The 17,501-nt window shown below is 45.4% G+C and overlaps 1 protein-coding gene across 1 annotated transcript in view; it reads left to right on the top strand.

Moving 5' to 3' along the window:
- The first annotated feature begins 263 nt into the window (after positions 1 to 263).
- The window catches only part of OTOP3 (otopetrin 3), a 44,036-nt gene continuing 26,798 nt past the window's right edge, over positions 264 to 17,501 (top strand). The window contains exons 1-2 of the mRNA XM_030206963.1: positions 264 to 311; positions 6,655 to 7,140. Of these exons, the coding sequence (XP_030062823.1) occupies positions 6,756 to 7,140 (385 nt within the window). The 5' untranslated portion in view covers positions 264 to 311; positions 6,655 to 6,755. The remainder of the gene's footprint in view (positions 312 to 6,654; positions 7,141 to 17,501) is intronic.

Here is a 17,501-nt window from a genome sequence, read left to right as displayed (position 1 = left end):
CGACTGCTGCTGAGTGAAACCATTTCTTGCATAAGAATCAAACCCTTAGTCACTGAGGCTTGTGGTTACCTATTGCCAATCTCCCTTATCCTATGTTGAGAGTCAGCCCAGAGGTTGGTTGGCTGGACCATCCCTTCCATAACAGGAGCAGTGTTATTGGCTGACTCCAGAACTAATGAGCTGTTTGTTCAGGTAATTTATATAATGACATTAATACGTGAAAGTGCAGAGAAAAATCAATGTGTCAAAAAGCACTGTTCACTTTCTCCTCTGCTATCTCGCGCAGCAGCTGGCCACTTTCTGAGAGACAGGTGAGAGACTTCTTTTCTCTTGGGCATTCATCGGCTAACCTTCTTTTCCTAATCATTGAGAGACAGGAACAAATGGTGAATACACCGGAGAGTTTATCAGAAGAAAAATATCCCCTTTCCTCTGTGTCTTTATTAGAATAATTTTGATTGGAGTGTAGAGAACCAGAATTTTGTAGGTCTAGCTGTCTTAAGATTTCTACTGCTATGAAGTCAGGTAACAATAACACTGCCTATTTCTGCTGTACAAATGATTCTGTTGTTTGTCTTCAATGTCGTTGACTTTCCTTAGAGTTAGCCTAGACAGCAAAACTTAAAAATTTCTCTGCATTATGGGTACAGGGACCACACTATATCCTATATAATAATTCTCACCTCCAACGTTCTGACTTGCCTGGGACCGTGGCTCATTCCGAGTTGGTCTGCTAGGCTCCGTAGATCAGGCTGACATCACCGTAGCCATTATGATGTCAACTTCAGAACCCGGGGAAAAAAAAAACATGCCTCACAGCTGATCCATGTCCAGAGGAGGGTTGCTGGACATGGGTGGCTGGAGGGGGGGCAGGGGAGAGAGGAGGGTTGCTGGACATGGGTGGCTAGAGGGGGGGCAAGGTAGAGATGAGGGTCACTGGACATGGGTGGCTGCAGGGGGGGCAGGGGAGAGAGGAGGGTCGCTGGACATGGGTGGCAGGAGGGGGGCAGGGGAGAGAGGAGGTTCGCTGGACATGGGTGGCTGCAGGGGCGCAGTGGGAGAGGAGGGTCGCTGGACATGGGTGGCTGCAGGGGAGACGAGGAAAACCTTGCTAGCACCCATTTCATTTGTGTCAGAAACGGGCCTTTTTTACTAGTTTTCTATAATAGACAGGCTCTGTGGTATAAGAATGAAATTTATAGCTGCATCTTCACCACAACTCAGCTGCTTCTTTCTGTGTTTACCACTAAATTTCATAGCATATGAGAGAATATTTTTGTCATTATTACTTTTTTACTGTTTCACATATTGCCCTAAACCAGGGTGATTTTACAACACATTGGCGGTCATTTTAGAAAAAGCATTCACACTCGCATAAACCAGCACTTAAATGTATATCTTGCATTAAAAAGAAAAGCCCCCATTTAACAAAGCCAGAATATGTACATCTCAAACTACAATGGATGCAAATGGCAAGGGGGTGAGGTCTGCACGTGTTTTGGGTAGGAAAAGGTTGTGGCAAGTTTATAGATATTTAAGGCTAGATTCGGTAAATGGTGCTCCAAAACTGATACTGAAAAAAATTGGCGCTCAATGCAATTCTATGTTGGACACTCAAAGATGAGCACTGAGTGCCAATTTCGGCAACCAAGTTCGGACACCAGGACTTACACCTGCTACAACCAGGAGTAATTCCTCATGCCCAATTTGGGTGAACATCTCTGGTATTCTATAATACTGCGAACAACCCACTCATGAACTGCCCATGACCACGCCGCCCCCTTTTGGGTTGTGCACTATAAGATTTAGGCACACATTGCTATAGAATAGTATAATAGCAAAATGTGCACCCAATTCCAAATTAGTGCTGATTAGTACTAATTAGCACCCAATTATTGGCACCTTAGCCAATTTAATTGGGTGCACATCATTGAACGGTGCCCAAATATCTGTGCCTAGTTGCATGGTATTGTCATGACCATAAGCACAACGGCAACCTACATGAGCATAAGAATAGCTATACTGGGTCAGACCAATGGTCCATCTAGCCCAGTATCCTGTTTCCAACAGTGGCCAACCCAGGTCACAAGTACCTGGTAGAAAACCAAATTGTGGCAACATTCCATGTAGAATTTCAAAGAGTAGCAAGATTCCATTCAGAATCTCAATTAGTAGCAACATTCCATGCTACCAATCCCAGGGCAAGCAGCGGCTTCCCCATGTCTGTCTCAATAGTAGACTATGGACTTCTCCTGCAGGAACTTGTCCAATCTTTGTTTAAACCCAGATACTCTAATCGCTGTTACCACATCCTCTGGCAACAAGTTCCAGAGCTTTATTTGTTGAGTGAAAAAAATATTTCCTCCTATTTCTTTTAAAAGTATTTTCAAGTCATTTCATTGAGTGTCCCCTGGTCTTTGTACTTTTGGAATGAGTTATGAATCAAACACATCACAGTGGGAGTGACTGAAGACTCACTTGCCAACATTTTAAAAACACTAGCCCCTTAATTCTACAAAGTTGCACTCCCAATTTTGCGACCAGCATGCAAAGTCGTGTGTGTCATTTATAGAACAGGATCAGTTATGCACATAACTTAATCAACTAATGAGCTGCTAATTGGCATCAACAAGCAATAATTAGTGTGAACTACTACTACTACTACTACTTAACATTTCTAAAGTGCTACTAGGGTTACGCAGCGCTGTACAATTTAACATAGAAGGCCAGTCCCTGCTCAAGGAGCTTACAATCTAAAGGACAAATGTACAGTCAGTCAAGTAGGGGCAGTCAAACTGGGGCAGTCTAAAGTGGCTCAGCAAAGTGGCAATTGTAAAATTAGTAAAAACAAATTGTAAAAAGAGAGCTACGGGTGGGCAGAGGAGAGACCCAGCTCGGGAGCATGGGATTGGAGCCAGGGAGTGCCCATCCCAAATCTTGGGTGAGCCAACACAAAGGTCAACTTGGAAGGAGGTCAGGTCACAGAGGGTCTGGACCTAGAAAGTGAGAAGAGCACAGCCTTTGGGATATTATTCTCTGGGACAGGCATGGGCAGGAGTCTGTAAAAAGCGTAAACAGACCTGCTGAAAAGCCTCTGTATATACATACAAGGAAGGAGTACTAACTGGTACTAATTGGTGGTAATTAGCTATTACACATGTACCAGCCCCTAGTCAGTATTCTATAACCCATGGAATTCACTGCCGCACAACCTGAAAACGACCTACGAGCAAGCCACCTTCCGCAAACTATTGAAGACCCATCTTTTTGAGAAAACTTACGGAAAGAACCAAAACACATAAAGCCCACACCCACGGTCCAATAATGCATCAATACAGCCACTCTGAATTCTCATCCCCTGTAATCTCACCACACTCATACCTCTACTCACAGAAAATGTATACCATATGCTTTCTTGTTGTTATGTACTGCCCCTTTTAGTTTCCCATTGTTTCCCCCAATGTTTCACTGCTCTTTTCCATTGTTATATTCCTTAATGATACTCTGAGTTTGTCTCGCATAACTCCTCACAATGTAATCCATAACCGAGTAATAACAAATTGTATTTCTATCACTCACAACTTCTTGTAAGCCACACTGAGCCCGCAAAAAGGTGGGAAAATGTGGGATACAAATGCAATAAAATAAATAAAAATAAATAAATGTGGTAAAATCCATAGCGCACAACTGCAAGCAGAGTGTAGACCTGGGGGGGGGGGGCATGGGTGGGTCAGGGGGTGTAATCAGCAGTTACAAGCATGGTTTATAACTGCCTACCCGATATTTTCATTTTTTTTTTTTTTTGTTTTTACTATCTTCAACACTCATTCCAAAAAGCATATAACTTACAGCTCTTAAACTACAATTAGCTGTACTTAACGTTGGCAGAGGTTTGACTCGGTGGTACAATTGCTGCCAACGTTAAGTACAACTAATTGTAGTTTAAAAGCTATAAGTTATATGCTTTTTGGAAAGAGTGTTGAAGATAGTAAAAACAAAAACATTTGAAAATATCGGGTAGATCTATGACGATGTACACAGCGCCATAATTATATGGGACGCTGTGCCCAAATGGGAAATGCTGTTGATTATTCTGATGATCCCCGTTTTAAAAAAAAAAATGTAAAAGAAAAGGACTGTGGAATATATAAAATTGTGGATGTTTGGGACATAATTAAAGCATAGTTTAAAGTAAGTCCCCACATCGATATTGATAGGTCCTTTCAAGTTGAAACAGTTAGGTCTGAGCATTAGCACCAGCCATTTGGTGGCATAAGTGTTTGCACCTAAAATTAGATGCGTAAATGCAGACTTACGCTAGTGTTCTATAACACTGATTGCATGTGCAATTACTATTATAGTAACATAGTAACATAGTAGATGACGGCAGAAAAAGACCTGCACGGTCCATCCAGTCTGCCCAACAAGACAACTCATGTGTGCTACATTTGTGTATACCCTACTTTGATTTGTACCTATGCTCTTCAAGGCACAGACCGTATAAGTCTGCCCAGCACTATCCCCGCCTCCCACCACCGGCTCTGGCACAGACCGTATAAGTCTGCCCAGCACTATCTCCCTGTCTCCCACCACCAGCTCTGGCACAGACCGTATAAGTCTGCCCAGCACTATTCCCGCCTTCCAACCACCGGCTCTGGCACAGACCGTATAAGTCTGCCCAGCACTATCCCCGCCTCCCACCACCGGCTCTGGCACAGACCGTATAAGTCTGCCCAGCACTATCCCCGCCTCCCAACCACCGGCTCTGGCACAGACCGTATAAGTCTGCCCAACACTATCCCTGCCTCCCACCACCGGCTCTGGCACAGACCGTATAAGTCTGCCCAGCACTATCCCAGCACTATTATAGAATCTATGCTAAACCCTCATCATTCCAGAAGGATGAATGAATCAGGCAAAGGGCAAAATAAATGAGGCTAAATGGCAGATGACGTTTAATGTGAGCAAGTGCAAGGTGATACATGTGGGAAAAAAGAACCCGAATTATAGCTATGTCATGCAAGGTTCCACGTTAGGAGTTATGGACCAAGAAAGGGATCTGGGTGTCGTCGTCGATAATACACTGAAACCTTCTGCTCAGTGTGCTGCTGCAGCTAGGAAAGCAAATAAAATGTTGGGTATTATTAGAAAAGGTATGGAAAACAGGTGTGAGGATGTTATAATGCCGTTGTATCGCTCCATGGTGCGACCGCACCTTGAGTATTGTGTTCAATTCTGGTCGCCGCATCTCAAGAAAGATATAGTAGAATTGGAAAAGGTGCAGCGAAGGGCGACTAAAATGATAGCGGGGATGGGACGACTTCCCTATGAAGAAAGACTAAGGAGGCTAGGGCTTTTCAGCTTGGAGAAGAGACGGCTGAGGGGAGACATGATAGAGGTATATAAAATATTGAGTGGAGTGGAACAGGTGGAGGTGAAGCGTCTGTTCACGCTTTCCAAAAATACTAGGACGCATGCGATGAAACTACAGTGTAGTAAATTTAAGCCAAATCGGAGAAAATGTTTCTTCACCCAATGCATAATTAAACTCTGGAAGTCGTTGCCGGAGAACGTGGTGAAGGCGGTTAGCTTAGCAGAGTTTAAAAAGGGGTTAGACTGTTTTCTAAAGGACAAGTCCATAAACCACTACTAAATGGACTTCGGAAAAATCCACAATTCCAGGAATAACATGTATAGAATGTTTGTACGTTTGGGAAGCTCGCCAGGTGCCCTTGGCCTGGATTGGCCGTTGTCGTCGACAGGATGCTGGGCTCGATGGACCTTTGGTCTTTTCCCAGTGTGGCATTACTTATGTACTTATATCCCCAGCTTCTATCTCTCTGCTGATTGTAGGGGTAGGATGAATCTATCGAAAAATGTGTAAATGCTCTAGAAATCCAGGAGCATAATAGAGAAGTCACCTTGAGGGCAATTGTATAACAGTGAGTCTGTGTACAGCTGCCTACTTTCCTTTATAGAACACTGGCTTAATGGGATATATACACGGGGATGCATTTAGGCAGAAGCACGTACGCCAGCCATAGAAATGATGTAAGTATTTGCACCTAAGTTCTGGTGATACGCACGTAAGTTACATGCATAACTGTGCACCCTGCTCACACTCTGCCCCAATGCACACATGTGTATGCCCACCTCAAACTATGAGCTATCGAACATATGTGCATAGATACAGAATAGTACTTAGGTGGCATGCTGGCTTATAGGTGTGTGTGTGCATATGCACTTATGTGCTAGAATTCTAAACATTTACACGTGTAACTGGTGTGCAAAAGTAGCACCTATTTATAGAATTAAATTTCCATGTGCGGACTTGAGTAGAACTATTCCACACCAACACCAGTGATATGTTCTGCAGGGTGGTGACTTGGGAGCACTTTGTTAAATTTCTTTATGAAATTGAAGAGTGGAGAAGGGTGGTGAAAACAACCAGTAGTGGGGAAGACCCCCCGCTAAAATTAGTAGTATGTCACCAGCTGAGACACTTCGTAATTTAAGTATTAAGTACATTAAAGGCACCTCTAGAACTGCATCACCCACCTTGAGCATGGTACAGGATAACTTCAATGATCTCTAATTCCCATTCTTCAAGAGTTGGAGCTAAGTAATGTATTTTTTCCTCTCTTTCTTTTTCAGACTTGGAAATTAAGGCTGCCTTGCAGTGAATTGCCGTGGTCATTTTTCAAGGCTTTAAAATTGTGCTGAATCAGATCAGGAGGTAGAGAGGTTTTTGGAACATGGCTGATGAGGAAGCTGGACGACGCAGGCGACCTAGCCAGGACACTGAACGTTCAATGTCAACTGAAGCACAGAAGATCCGCTATGAGAAGTCCTGGCTGTCCAGAAAATGCTCCTCACACATCATGAGGGACAGGCAGGCTCAAAAGTCTGGACAGCTTTTCTCAGGGCTACTGGCCATGAATGTGGTGTTCCTGGGGACGGCCCTTATTAGCAGCAGTATTTTTAACAAGAAAGCCATTACATACTGGCATGTTCAAATCTTTCTGTCCATCCTGATGGTCTTTGCCAGCTGCTGGATGCTCTACTATCAAATCGTCACCTCCAGGAAACCTCATGCTGTCTTGTACAAAGATCTCCATGCAGGGGCCTTTTGGCTGCGCGGTAAGTCTTCGGGAAAGAGAATATAAATTAACTGAACTAAAGACTATCCTTCCGATATTTAGCACTATTTAACAGGCCAGAGCGGCTGCTGATTAAATAGCACTTAACCGGCTATCTGCCAATATTCAGTGGGGGATACCAGCTATCACATCCCCAGTTAGCAGCAAGCAGATAGTCGGTTATATCAGTGGCGTTCCTAGGCTGCCTGACACCCGGGGCGGATCGCCGATGCACCCCCCCCCCCCCCCGGGTGCAGCGCTGCCCCCCCCCCCCCCCGGCGAAATTATACTCTCCCCCCGGGTGCATTTTTACCTACTGGGGGGTTGCCGTGCGCCTGTTGGCTGAGTCCGCTCGTTCCCTCCCTGCTGCTCCCTCTGCCCCGGAACAGGAAGCGGACTCGGCCAACAGGTGCGTGGCACCCCCCAGCGGCGTGCACCCGGGGAGGACCACCCCCTGCCCCCCTCCCTCCTTGGTACACAACTGGGTTATATCACCTGATATAACTGGCTATCCGCTGATTTTTAAAGCCAGTTTAGCGGCCATATTTGGGATAGCTTTGGCTGGTAAAACTGACTAAGTCTGAATATTACCTGATATAACCGGCTATCCGCTGATTTTTAAAGCCAGTTTAGTGACCACGTGAAAATGTGGGATATCTTTGGCCAGTATAACCGGCTAAGTCTGAATATCAACTTAGCTGGTTATCTTTAAACCACCCAAAATTAACCCAATATTCAATGTCAGTCACCGGAAACGGCCTGGTATTGAATATCCAGGCTCAGAGCCAACCGCAGGTGTTAGCCGGTCTAACTCCCACCGTCTGAATGTTGGCCCCATCTCATAAAGGGTCTTCATTTTCAGAAGAGTGGTAATGTCATTTCTCAGCCTCACAGGCCTTAAAGCGTAAGGGCTCACCGGATTTCAGAAACTAAGCAAGGTCAGACAAGCCCCAGATGGGGGATTACTGGGAAAGAGCTGATCCTGTGGATTGCGAAGGGCAATGCCAAAATCTGAAGTATTTTGTCATAAGAACTCACAAGCACTGTGGTGGGCCCATGATTGCCCAACCTTCAATGCCCAGAAATGGGTGAAAGTAGGACAGGAAAATACTGAAAATGACCATAATTGATAATAAGGTGATACGTGACTCCTAAGACATTGTCTGAAATCATAGGAGCGAACCTTGCAAAATTATTGGAGGTGCTAAACCCAATGGACCTTACCTTTCCCTAGACACAGTCAAGGAGTCTGTCCAATGTTGGGTGGTTCTGGCTTCTGTTGGAAGAACTGTGGAGAAACTAAAAGCTACGTCCATAGATTTTTTAAAAATTAGAAAATATTAAGAGCTAGATTGAGCCAGTTAGATGAGCAGAATTGCAACTGTTTCCAGAACTCTGTCTGCTGGAGAGTCCATATGAAAAACACTCCTCTTTTAATGAGTTCGTTTTCACCAGTCGTTTCTTCCACTCTTCAACGAGCAGGTGTACATTTGTGTCGGGGCATTTGCACATTATTAGGACTGGTTCCAAACTCCTGTTACATAAAGGCTTGGAAGCGCCTTTTAATACAGACATCCTGACTTACTGTTTTTCTGATGTGAAAATGACATGTTTTTCACAACGGTTCACCACAGCCTGCTGGTCAACTGAAAAAATATCTCTTGCTTACATTTGACTTTACTTTAGTTTTCAGTCATAGGTTTGCTTTTGAAAGCTGAGACTAGGAGCCAATAAAGCTCCTTTCAGAGGGCTGTAAGTGAGGGGTACAATCACAGGTTATAGCCCTGTGCCCTTTTCTCTTGGGAGCAAGTACAAGCTCTCTACACCTATTGATAAAAAATGGATTGGGGCTAATCCATATAAATCTGCTTAGCAATGGCAAATTCAGCCTGCATCTAAGGGGAAAACGTCCTGTAGACTGCTCACTCCTTTGAGAATATCTGTACCACCTTTGATTTCTAAACAAGCACGAAGCTGCAGACCAAAGGTTGACACAGCAGCAAATAAACAGCCTAGTAGAATGCAGGCCAGTCATCACCAGTAGAATGTGATGAGAACTGAGGGATGGGAATGGCAATTAATGGTATTTAAATATAGAAAATAAGGGGCTATCAAATAAAGAGCATCTATGCATCCGACGTAGGAAAAGACTTCAATATTATTATTGAGGAAAAGGCCTCGAGAAGCCCCCCAGCCTAAGTATTAGCTTCGGGGACTGGACTTCCTCATCATCGGCCAAAAAACCTCTTTTCTTTATGACTTGTCTGTTATAATAGGTTAATTAGCAAAGTTACTTAGCTTTCATGAATTGTTTTTGCTTGTGCGGGTCTTTCTTGCACCACGACCACGATCTACGATGGCCGCCATTTCAGAAACCTGCCTCAGGGTTCTGTGGTCCGCATGTTAACCTCCGCACTGGTCAATTGTAAGAAGACAAGGTTTTTTGGCCGATGATGAGGAAGTCCAGTCCCCGAAGTCCAGTCCTACTTAGGCTGGGGGCTTCTCGAGGCCTTTTCCTCCATAATAATATTGAAGTCTTTTCCTACAGTCGGACACATAGTAACATAGTAGATGACGGCAGAAAAAGACCTGCATGGTCCATCCAGTCTGCCCAAGACAAACTCATATGTGTATACCTTACCTTGAATTGAATTTGTACCTGTCCTTTTCAGGGCACAGACCATATAAGTCTGCCCAGCAGTATTTCCCGCCTCCCAACCACCAGTCCCGCCTCCCATCACCGGCTCTGGTACAGACTGTATGTCTGCCCTCCCCTATCCTTGCTTCCCAATCACCACCCCCTCTTCCCCCCACCTGCTCCGCCACCCAGTTTCAGCTAAGCTTCTTTATTTGATATCCCCTTATTTTCTATATTTGAGTTTGATTTACAAGGAGATAACCTCTATATATATCTTTAGGTTTGAATTAATGGTATTTATTCATTAAGGGGTTGTTTTACAAAGTGACGGTACCCATTCTGCCGCTCTGCCACTCGCCAATCTGCAGGAGCCAGGTGGCAGTGCGTCAGATATTTAAAACATGTTTTGTGCCAGGGGCTTACCCAGTGGTAATAGGTGGTAGTAAGGGCTCCCCTGAGAAATGGCTATGCGGCAAGTGTTTCACTTACCGCACGGCCATTTCCGTCCCCCGCCCAGAATTTCCTTTTTCCGGGCAGTGGTAAAAGGGGGGCCTCAGTGCTTGGCAAGCCCGCACACCAACAGCACCGCAGGGCACCTTTTCAAGCTGCTTAGTAGAAGGGGCCATAAAAGACGAATTGCCGACTTTCCTGTTGGTCACAGCCAAATGGAAGATTTTACCAATGTTAAATGCAGATAACCGGGACCTAAAACCAGAGGACATATTCTCAAATTAAAATAGGATAAATGTGAGAAAAGTGATAACCATTGAGATATGGGGAACCCCATTTTTAGATTCAGTGGAAGAGGAAGAAAAAAAGATGGATGTCTGCAAGGAAGAAATTATCAGTCTTTTGGGTTGTTTTTGGACTTTTTCCCTGATTTTCAGTCATTTTTTAGTTCATTTTACACTTTCATTTTAATAAGAATTAAAAGACATTTGAACTTTTTAACAAATGCTCGTTTAATTGTCAGTTACAATGCATTGAATTGATTTAGCACACTCAAGCACTGAATGTGTAATAGCAAGTGTATATTTCTAATGGATGATAATAAGTGGGCTGATATTTAAAGATAATTATGCGTTCACCAGTGGCTGACAAATACATATTTGGCTTACCTGTATTTTTGAAAATATATTGATAGTATAGGACCATTTAAATCACTAAGGGGGACGTTATCAAGGTGCGCTAAAAGTCAGACTTTTACAAGAGCTTGATTTGTCATGGCAGATATCTTAGTATCTCACAAGCAGTATTATTCCACTGGCTTGGGAGCATCGAGCCACCAAGCCAAGGCCCGATGCTTCTGGGCCTTTCTTAAAAGGACTGGCAATGTTAAAGAACTGTTAGCACCAGAGCGTCCACCGCCCCCCCCCCCCCCCCCCCCACCACCACCAACAGAAAGATCCAATTGTGGCCCCTTCTATCAAGGCCCCCCAAATAGTGCACTTCAACCAAACCCCCCACCCAACCCCAAAGTGTGAATCTCCACCCAGAAGCCCTGCACCCCAGGTCCAGTCACTCCTGTCTTCATCGATGCTGAGATCCAGAATGGTGCTGTTGACCCCTAGCACTAGTCTTGCAGTACTATTACTAGGGGCAGGGGCATAGCCAGACCGGTGGGAGGGGGGGGTCTAGAGCCCGAGGTGGGGGGGCATATTTTAGCCCGCCTCCTCCAGCCGCCGACCCTCCCCTGCCACTTTCGACCTCCCCCCTCCCCCGCCGCCGCTCCCCTGCCACGTTTGACACACATCCCCGCCACCGACCCTTCCCTGCCGCCACCAGGTACCTTTGCTGGCGGGGGTCTACATGCAGGACATGACTGCAGGATGTCAGGACTCACAGAAACAGATCAGCGAACATGCTAGAGACCGGCGCTGAAGAAGACTTTGGGTGGTGGTGGGGGAGGGTCGGCAGTGGGGGGTCAAAAGTAGAGGGGGCCAGGGCTAAATCTGTGGGGGCCCATGCCCCCGTGGCCCCACCTAGCTACACCCCTGACTAGGGGTCATGTTCCAAGAATCCCAACACACACTGCTTCCCACACAGCACACCACAATATCCACCACACATTCCCTATGGATCTCTGATTTATATGAGAACAAGCAGTACCACTGCAGCCATCTCAGGAAGGGGAATTCTGTAACCGGATGGTCTGCACGACCTCCTCTCTGCTCAGACTTGGTATGGTCCTGGGAGGCACCACCTTGCATATGACATCCAGGAACCAAGAAACAACAAGGCAGGTCAACATACACAAGAGCAGTTAATTAAAAATCTTTAATAATTAACCAATTAAAAAATGAAAAAAAAACCTAACATGGCCATGTGTCACTATGTTGGGTTTTTAATTTTAATTGGTTAATCATTAAAGATTTTGAATTAACTGTTTGTTATGTGTGTTGACTTCTCTCACTGTTTCTTGGTTCCTGGGAGGAACAGCATACAGGACGACTGAGGGTCTTGCAATGTGGATAAAGGTCAGCCAGTTGATGTTGTCTGGCCAATATTCAGCGCTGTTTAACTGGCCAGGAGCCATTCCTAACCAGTTAAAAACAGCACATTGGGGCCCTTTTACTAAGCCACGTAGGCACCAATGCGCGTCAATTTTTAATTACTGCCCGGCTACCTCGTGGCCTTTGCGGTAATTTCGTTTTTGACATGTGTCCGCACGCGGGCGCTAATTGGGTGGTAATCAGCATTTTATGTGCGTAGACCATTACCGCCCGGTTACCGCATGAGACCTTACCACTAGGTCAATGGCTGGCGGTAAGGTCTCAGACCCAAAATGGACGCGCGACAATTTTCAATTTTCCGCACGTCCATTTTCAGCAAAAATTTTAAAAGGCATTTTTTACAGGTGCGCTGAAAAATGATTCTGTGCGCGCCCAAAACATGAACCAACACTATCGCAGGCCATGTTTCATCGTGCCTTTGTAAAAGGGCCCTATAGCTGACTAAGCACTAATATTCAGCGCAGGATAGCCGGTTATCTCTGCTGAATATTAGTGCATAGCAGATAACCAGTGATAGAACGAATAGAAGTGAATCAATTTTTTACTCATTCCAAAAGCACAAAGACTAGGGAACACTGTCAGACTTGTGAGTTCTTGTATCAAGTAGAGCGCTGCTGAGCCCGGTACTCGGACCAGGTCCTGCTTGGCGGCTGGAAAACCCCAGGTTTCACCTGCGCTGGCCGCCGTTCCCCAGAGGTTGAGCCCTTAGGTGCGGGTGGCCTGCAGGACTTACGGGACGGAGCTGGAAGTGGGGTGATGAATGTATCAGCCAGGCAGGCAGCTGGTCAAGAGAGTAATCCAGGTACAAATGACAGTCAGTAGGCAGGCGGCAGGCAAGAGAGTAATCCAGGTACAGGCAAATCAGTAGGCAGGCAGCAGGCAAGAGAGTAATCCAGGTATAGGCGAAAGTCAGTAGACAGGCTGCAGGCAAGAAACTAATCCAGATGCAGGCGAAAGTCAGTGGGCAGATGGCAGGCAGAAGGGTAATCCAGGTACAGGCAAAGTGAGCAACAAGGGATCAGTAGATAAGAAGCAGACTACAGAGTTAGGAATACCTACCAAAGTAGAAGCCGAAGCATAGAGTGCAGGGAGAGCTCAGCTGATAAAGTGCTGGCATCTGACATCAGCAGGAAGAAGGGGCACAGCCATAGGACAAGAGCAGGGGATGGAGGAACCGGAAGACCAATAGGAGAGAAGCAAGGGAAGCCAGGCAGAGGAAGAGCAGATCCAGGTGGGTGGAAGCAAAGCAATCAAGGAGCCTGGAAGCCAGGCAGAGAGAGAGAGCAGAAACAGGTGCATGGAAGCAAAGCAATTAAGGAGCCTGCAACCACCGCTCTCTGAACAAACCCAGAGAGGACTACACACACATGGCTCAGGCAGTGCCAGTCAAGTGTGTGTGTTGACGGGACCCCGCGCAGCCCGAGGACACCACTTGTGTTGACATGACGGACACTCAAGGAAGTTACATGGAAATACTTTTAGAACAAATAGGAGAAAATATTTTTTTCATTCAACGAATAGTTAAGCTCTGGAACTCTTTGCCAGAGGATGTGGTAACAGTGGTTAGCGTATCTGGGTTTAAAAAAGGTTTGGACAAGTTCCTGGAGAAAAAGTTCATAGTCTGCTATTGAGACAGACATGGGGAAGCCACTGCTTGCCCTGGGATTGGTAGCATGGAATGTTGCTACTCTTTGGGATTCTGAATGGCATCTTGCTACTCTTTGGGGTTCTACATGGAATGTTGCAACTATTAATCCGCAAACGAACCTTTTCCGGAGATGCGAAGGCGGTAGAACGAGAGGACATGAAATGAGATTGAAGGGGGGCAGACTCAAGAAAAATGTCAGGAAGTATTTTTTCACAGAGAGAGTAGTGGATGCTTGGAATGCCTTCCCGCGGGAGGTGGTGGAAATGAAAACGGTAATGGAATTCAAACACACGTGGGATAAACATAAAGGAATCCTGTTCAGAAGAAATGGATCCTAAGGAGCTTAGCCGAGATTGGGTGGCAGAGCCAGTGGCGGGAGGCGGGGATGGTGCTGGGCAGACTTATACGGTCTGTGCCAGAGCCGGTGGTGGGAGGCGGGACTGGTGGTTGGGAGGCGGGGATGGTGCTGGGCAGACTTATACGGTCTGTGCCAGAACCGGTGGTGGGAGGCGGGGTTGGTGGTTGGGAGGCAGGGATAGTGCTGGGCAGACTTATACGGTCTGTGCCCTGAAAAGGACAGGTACAAATCAAGGTAAGGTATACACAAAAAGTAGCACATATGAGTTTATCTTGTTGGGCAGACTGGATGGACCATGCAGGTCTTTTTCTGCCGTCATCTACTATGTTACTATATTTGGGTTTCTGTCAGGTACTTGTGACCTGCATTGGCCACTGTTGGAAACAGGATACTGGGCTAGATGGACCAAAGGTCTGACCCAGTATGGCTATTCTTATGTTCTTAGCTGCAAATATTCAGCGATTCACCAGCTAAGTTTAGTGGCCAAATCGGACCGCCTAAATAGCATTCCTATCTTTGGCCACTATAAACTTAACCGGTCAGCGCTGAATATTACCTTGGCCAGTAAAGTATAAGCCAGCCAAAAAAATGGATTTTCAATGCCAGTCACCGGAAATGTCCTGGCATTGAATATCCAAGGTCAAGAAGAAAGCTATCCACCGAGGTGGATGAACATGAACTCCCACGAACATAAACTATCAAACTAGGAAGTGGGAAGTGGACCAATGACTCCAGGGAAATAGGACTACGGTGATAAAAGGAAACAGCTTTATTCACAGACTCGACACAGTACTGTGTTTCGGCCACAGGCCTGCCTCAGGAGTCTTGAATGATTCAAGTTGTATGAATGAGTGGATATAATTCATATAGTCTTGATAAAGACTTCTAGAACGAAATGTTGCAAGCAATTCAGCGTCTCTGTGTCGTCTCAGCGCCAATTGAAGCATTTAGCCGGCCTGCCTCCCGCAGGCTGATTATTGGTCAGAGTGTATCTAGATTTTCAGAAAGCTTTTGACAAAGTCCCAATAAGATACTCCTGATGAAATTAAAAAGCCATGGGTTAGAAGGCAATTTCCTATTGTGGATTGGGAACTGTTTAAAAGATAGAAGGGGTAAATGGCATTGTGTTGACTATGCCATTGTTTTGTACTGTTATTTGAATATTTTTACTGCTGTAATTATCTATTGCCTGTGTGTGGCTTATTCTTGCTGTACACTGCCTTGAGTGAATTACTACTACTACTACTTCCTTCAAAAAGGCGGTAAATAAATCCTAATAAATAAATGGACAAAATCCTCTTGATTGAAGAGGGTGAATAGCGGAGTGTAACAGGGACCTGTTCTGGAACCGGTACTTTTTAGCATACCTATAAATGATCTGGAAATGAGAACGATGAGAGAAGCGAGTACATTTGCAGCTGACACAAAATTACTAAAAGTTGTTATATTGCATGCGGACTCTGAGAAATTGCAGGAGGACCTGGGCATCGAAAAGGCAGATGAAATATAACCTACATAAGTGCATAAGTATTGCCATACTGGGAAAGACCAAAGGTCCATCAAGCCCAGCATCCTATTTCCAACAGTGCCCCCTAGTCCTAGTATTTTTGGAAAGCGTAAACAGATGCTTCACATCTACCCGTTCTACTCCACTTATTATTTTATAGACCTCTATCATATCTCCCCTCAGCCGCCCTTTCTCCAAGCTGAAGAGCCCTAGCCGCTTTAGCCTTTCCTCATAGGGAAGTCGTCCCATCCCCTTTATCATTTTCGTCGCCCTTCTCTGCACCCTTTCTAGTTCTACTATATCTTTTTTGAGATGCGGCGACCAGAATTGAACACAATATTTGAGGTGCGGTCGCACCATGGAGCGATACAAAGACATTATAACATCCTCATTTTTGTTTTCCATTCCTTTCCTAATAATACCTAACATTCTATTTGCTTTCTTAGCCACAGCAGCACACTGAGCAGAAGGTTTCAACGTATCATCAACGACGACACCTAGATCCCTTTCTTGGTCTGTGACTCCTAACGTGACACCTTGCATGACGTAGCTATAATTCGGGTTCCTCTTTCACACATGCATCACTTTGCACTTGCTCACATTAAACGTCATCTGCCATTTAGCCACCCAGTCTCCCAGTCTCTTAAGGTCCTCTTGTAATTTTTCACAACCCTCCCGCGATTTAACTACTTTGAATAACTTTGTGTCATCAGCAAATTTAATTACCTCACTAGTTACTCCCATCTCTAAGTCATTTATAAATATGTTAAAAAGCAGTGGTCCTAGCACAGACCCCTGGGGAACCCCACTAACTACCCTTCTCCATTGAGAATACTGATCATTTAACCTGGACAAATACAAAGTGATGCACATTGACATCCTCTCAATCCCCCTTCCCCTGCCCTCAATCTGGCATCTCCCCTCAACCTCCACCAGTGCCCTCGATTTGGCATTTCTCTCTCAACCACCAGCCTCAATCTGGCATCTTCCCTCTCACCCCCCCCCCCCCCCAATCCATCATCTCCCTCTCTCTCAGCTGTCCAACCTCACCCTCATTCCAGTATCTCCCTCTCTCTGAAACACCCACCTACTCCCCTACAACCCACCCCTGCCTTCAATCCGGTATCTCTCTCTCAAATACCCACCCCCTTCCTTCCAGCATCTCTGTCTCTCTGAAACACCTCCCTCCCCCATTGATCTGGCATCTCTCTCTCTCTCTCTCTCTCTCTCTCTCTCTCTCTCTCTCTCTCTCTCTCTCTCTCAAATTCTCCCCCCTCCCCCGCCACCATCAATATAGCATCTCTCCCACTCCCCAAAATGATTTGAATCTGCATGAGATCGCTTTGGATCCAAGTTAAGTGTTTGTGAATTTATTTTTATATTCCAGTATATGGACTTTAGTGGACACAGTATTAGGTTGGACTTGGCACAATGTTTTTTTTTTTGCAACAAACAGGAAAAACACCTCTACAGAGAGTCCAAGGAAATCAGAAAGTTTACCATTCATCAGCCGCGTTTCTGACAGTGTATCCTTTTGGTGCATTCAAAAGGTCTTTTTAAAGGCAGCAGAATGTGAAAAATGTGCAAGAATATGAAGACTTTTCAAAGGCACTGCATTTCCCTGGCCAAGAGAGCTTACAATCTAAGTGGAATTCTTGACCCCTGAGGCAGGCGATTCTTTCCGCCAAAACACGGCCC

This window comes from Microcaecilia unicolor, chromosome 6 (genome assembly GCF_901765095.1).
Source record: "Microcaecilia unicolor chromosome 6, aMicUni1.1, whole genome shotgun sequence".
Classification (NCBI taxonomy): domain Eukaryota; kingdom Metazoa; phylum Chordata; class Amphibia; order Gymnophiona; family Siphonopidae; genus Microcaecilia; species Microcaecilia unicolor.
The sequence above is the reverse complement of the archived record's forward strand: the minus strand, read 5'-3'. Positions and strand labels throughout refer to the sequence as shown.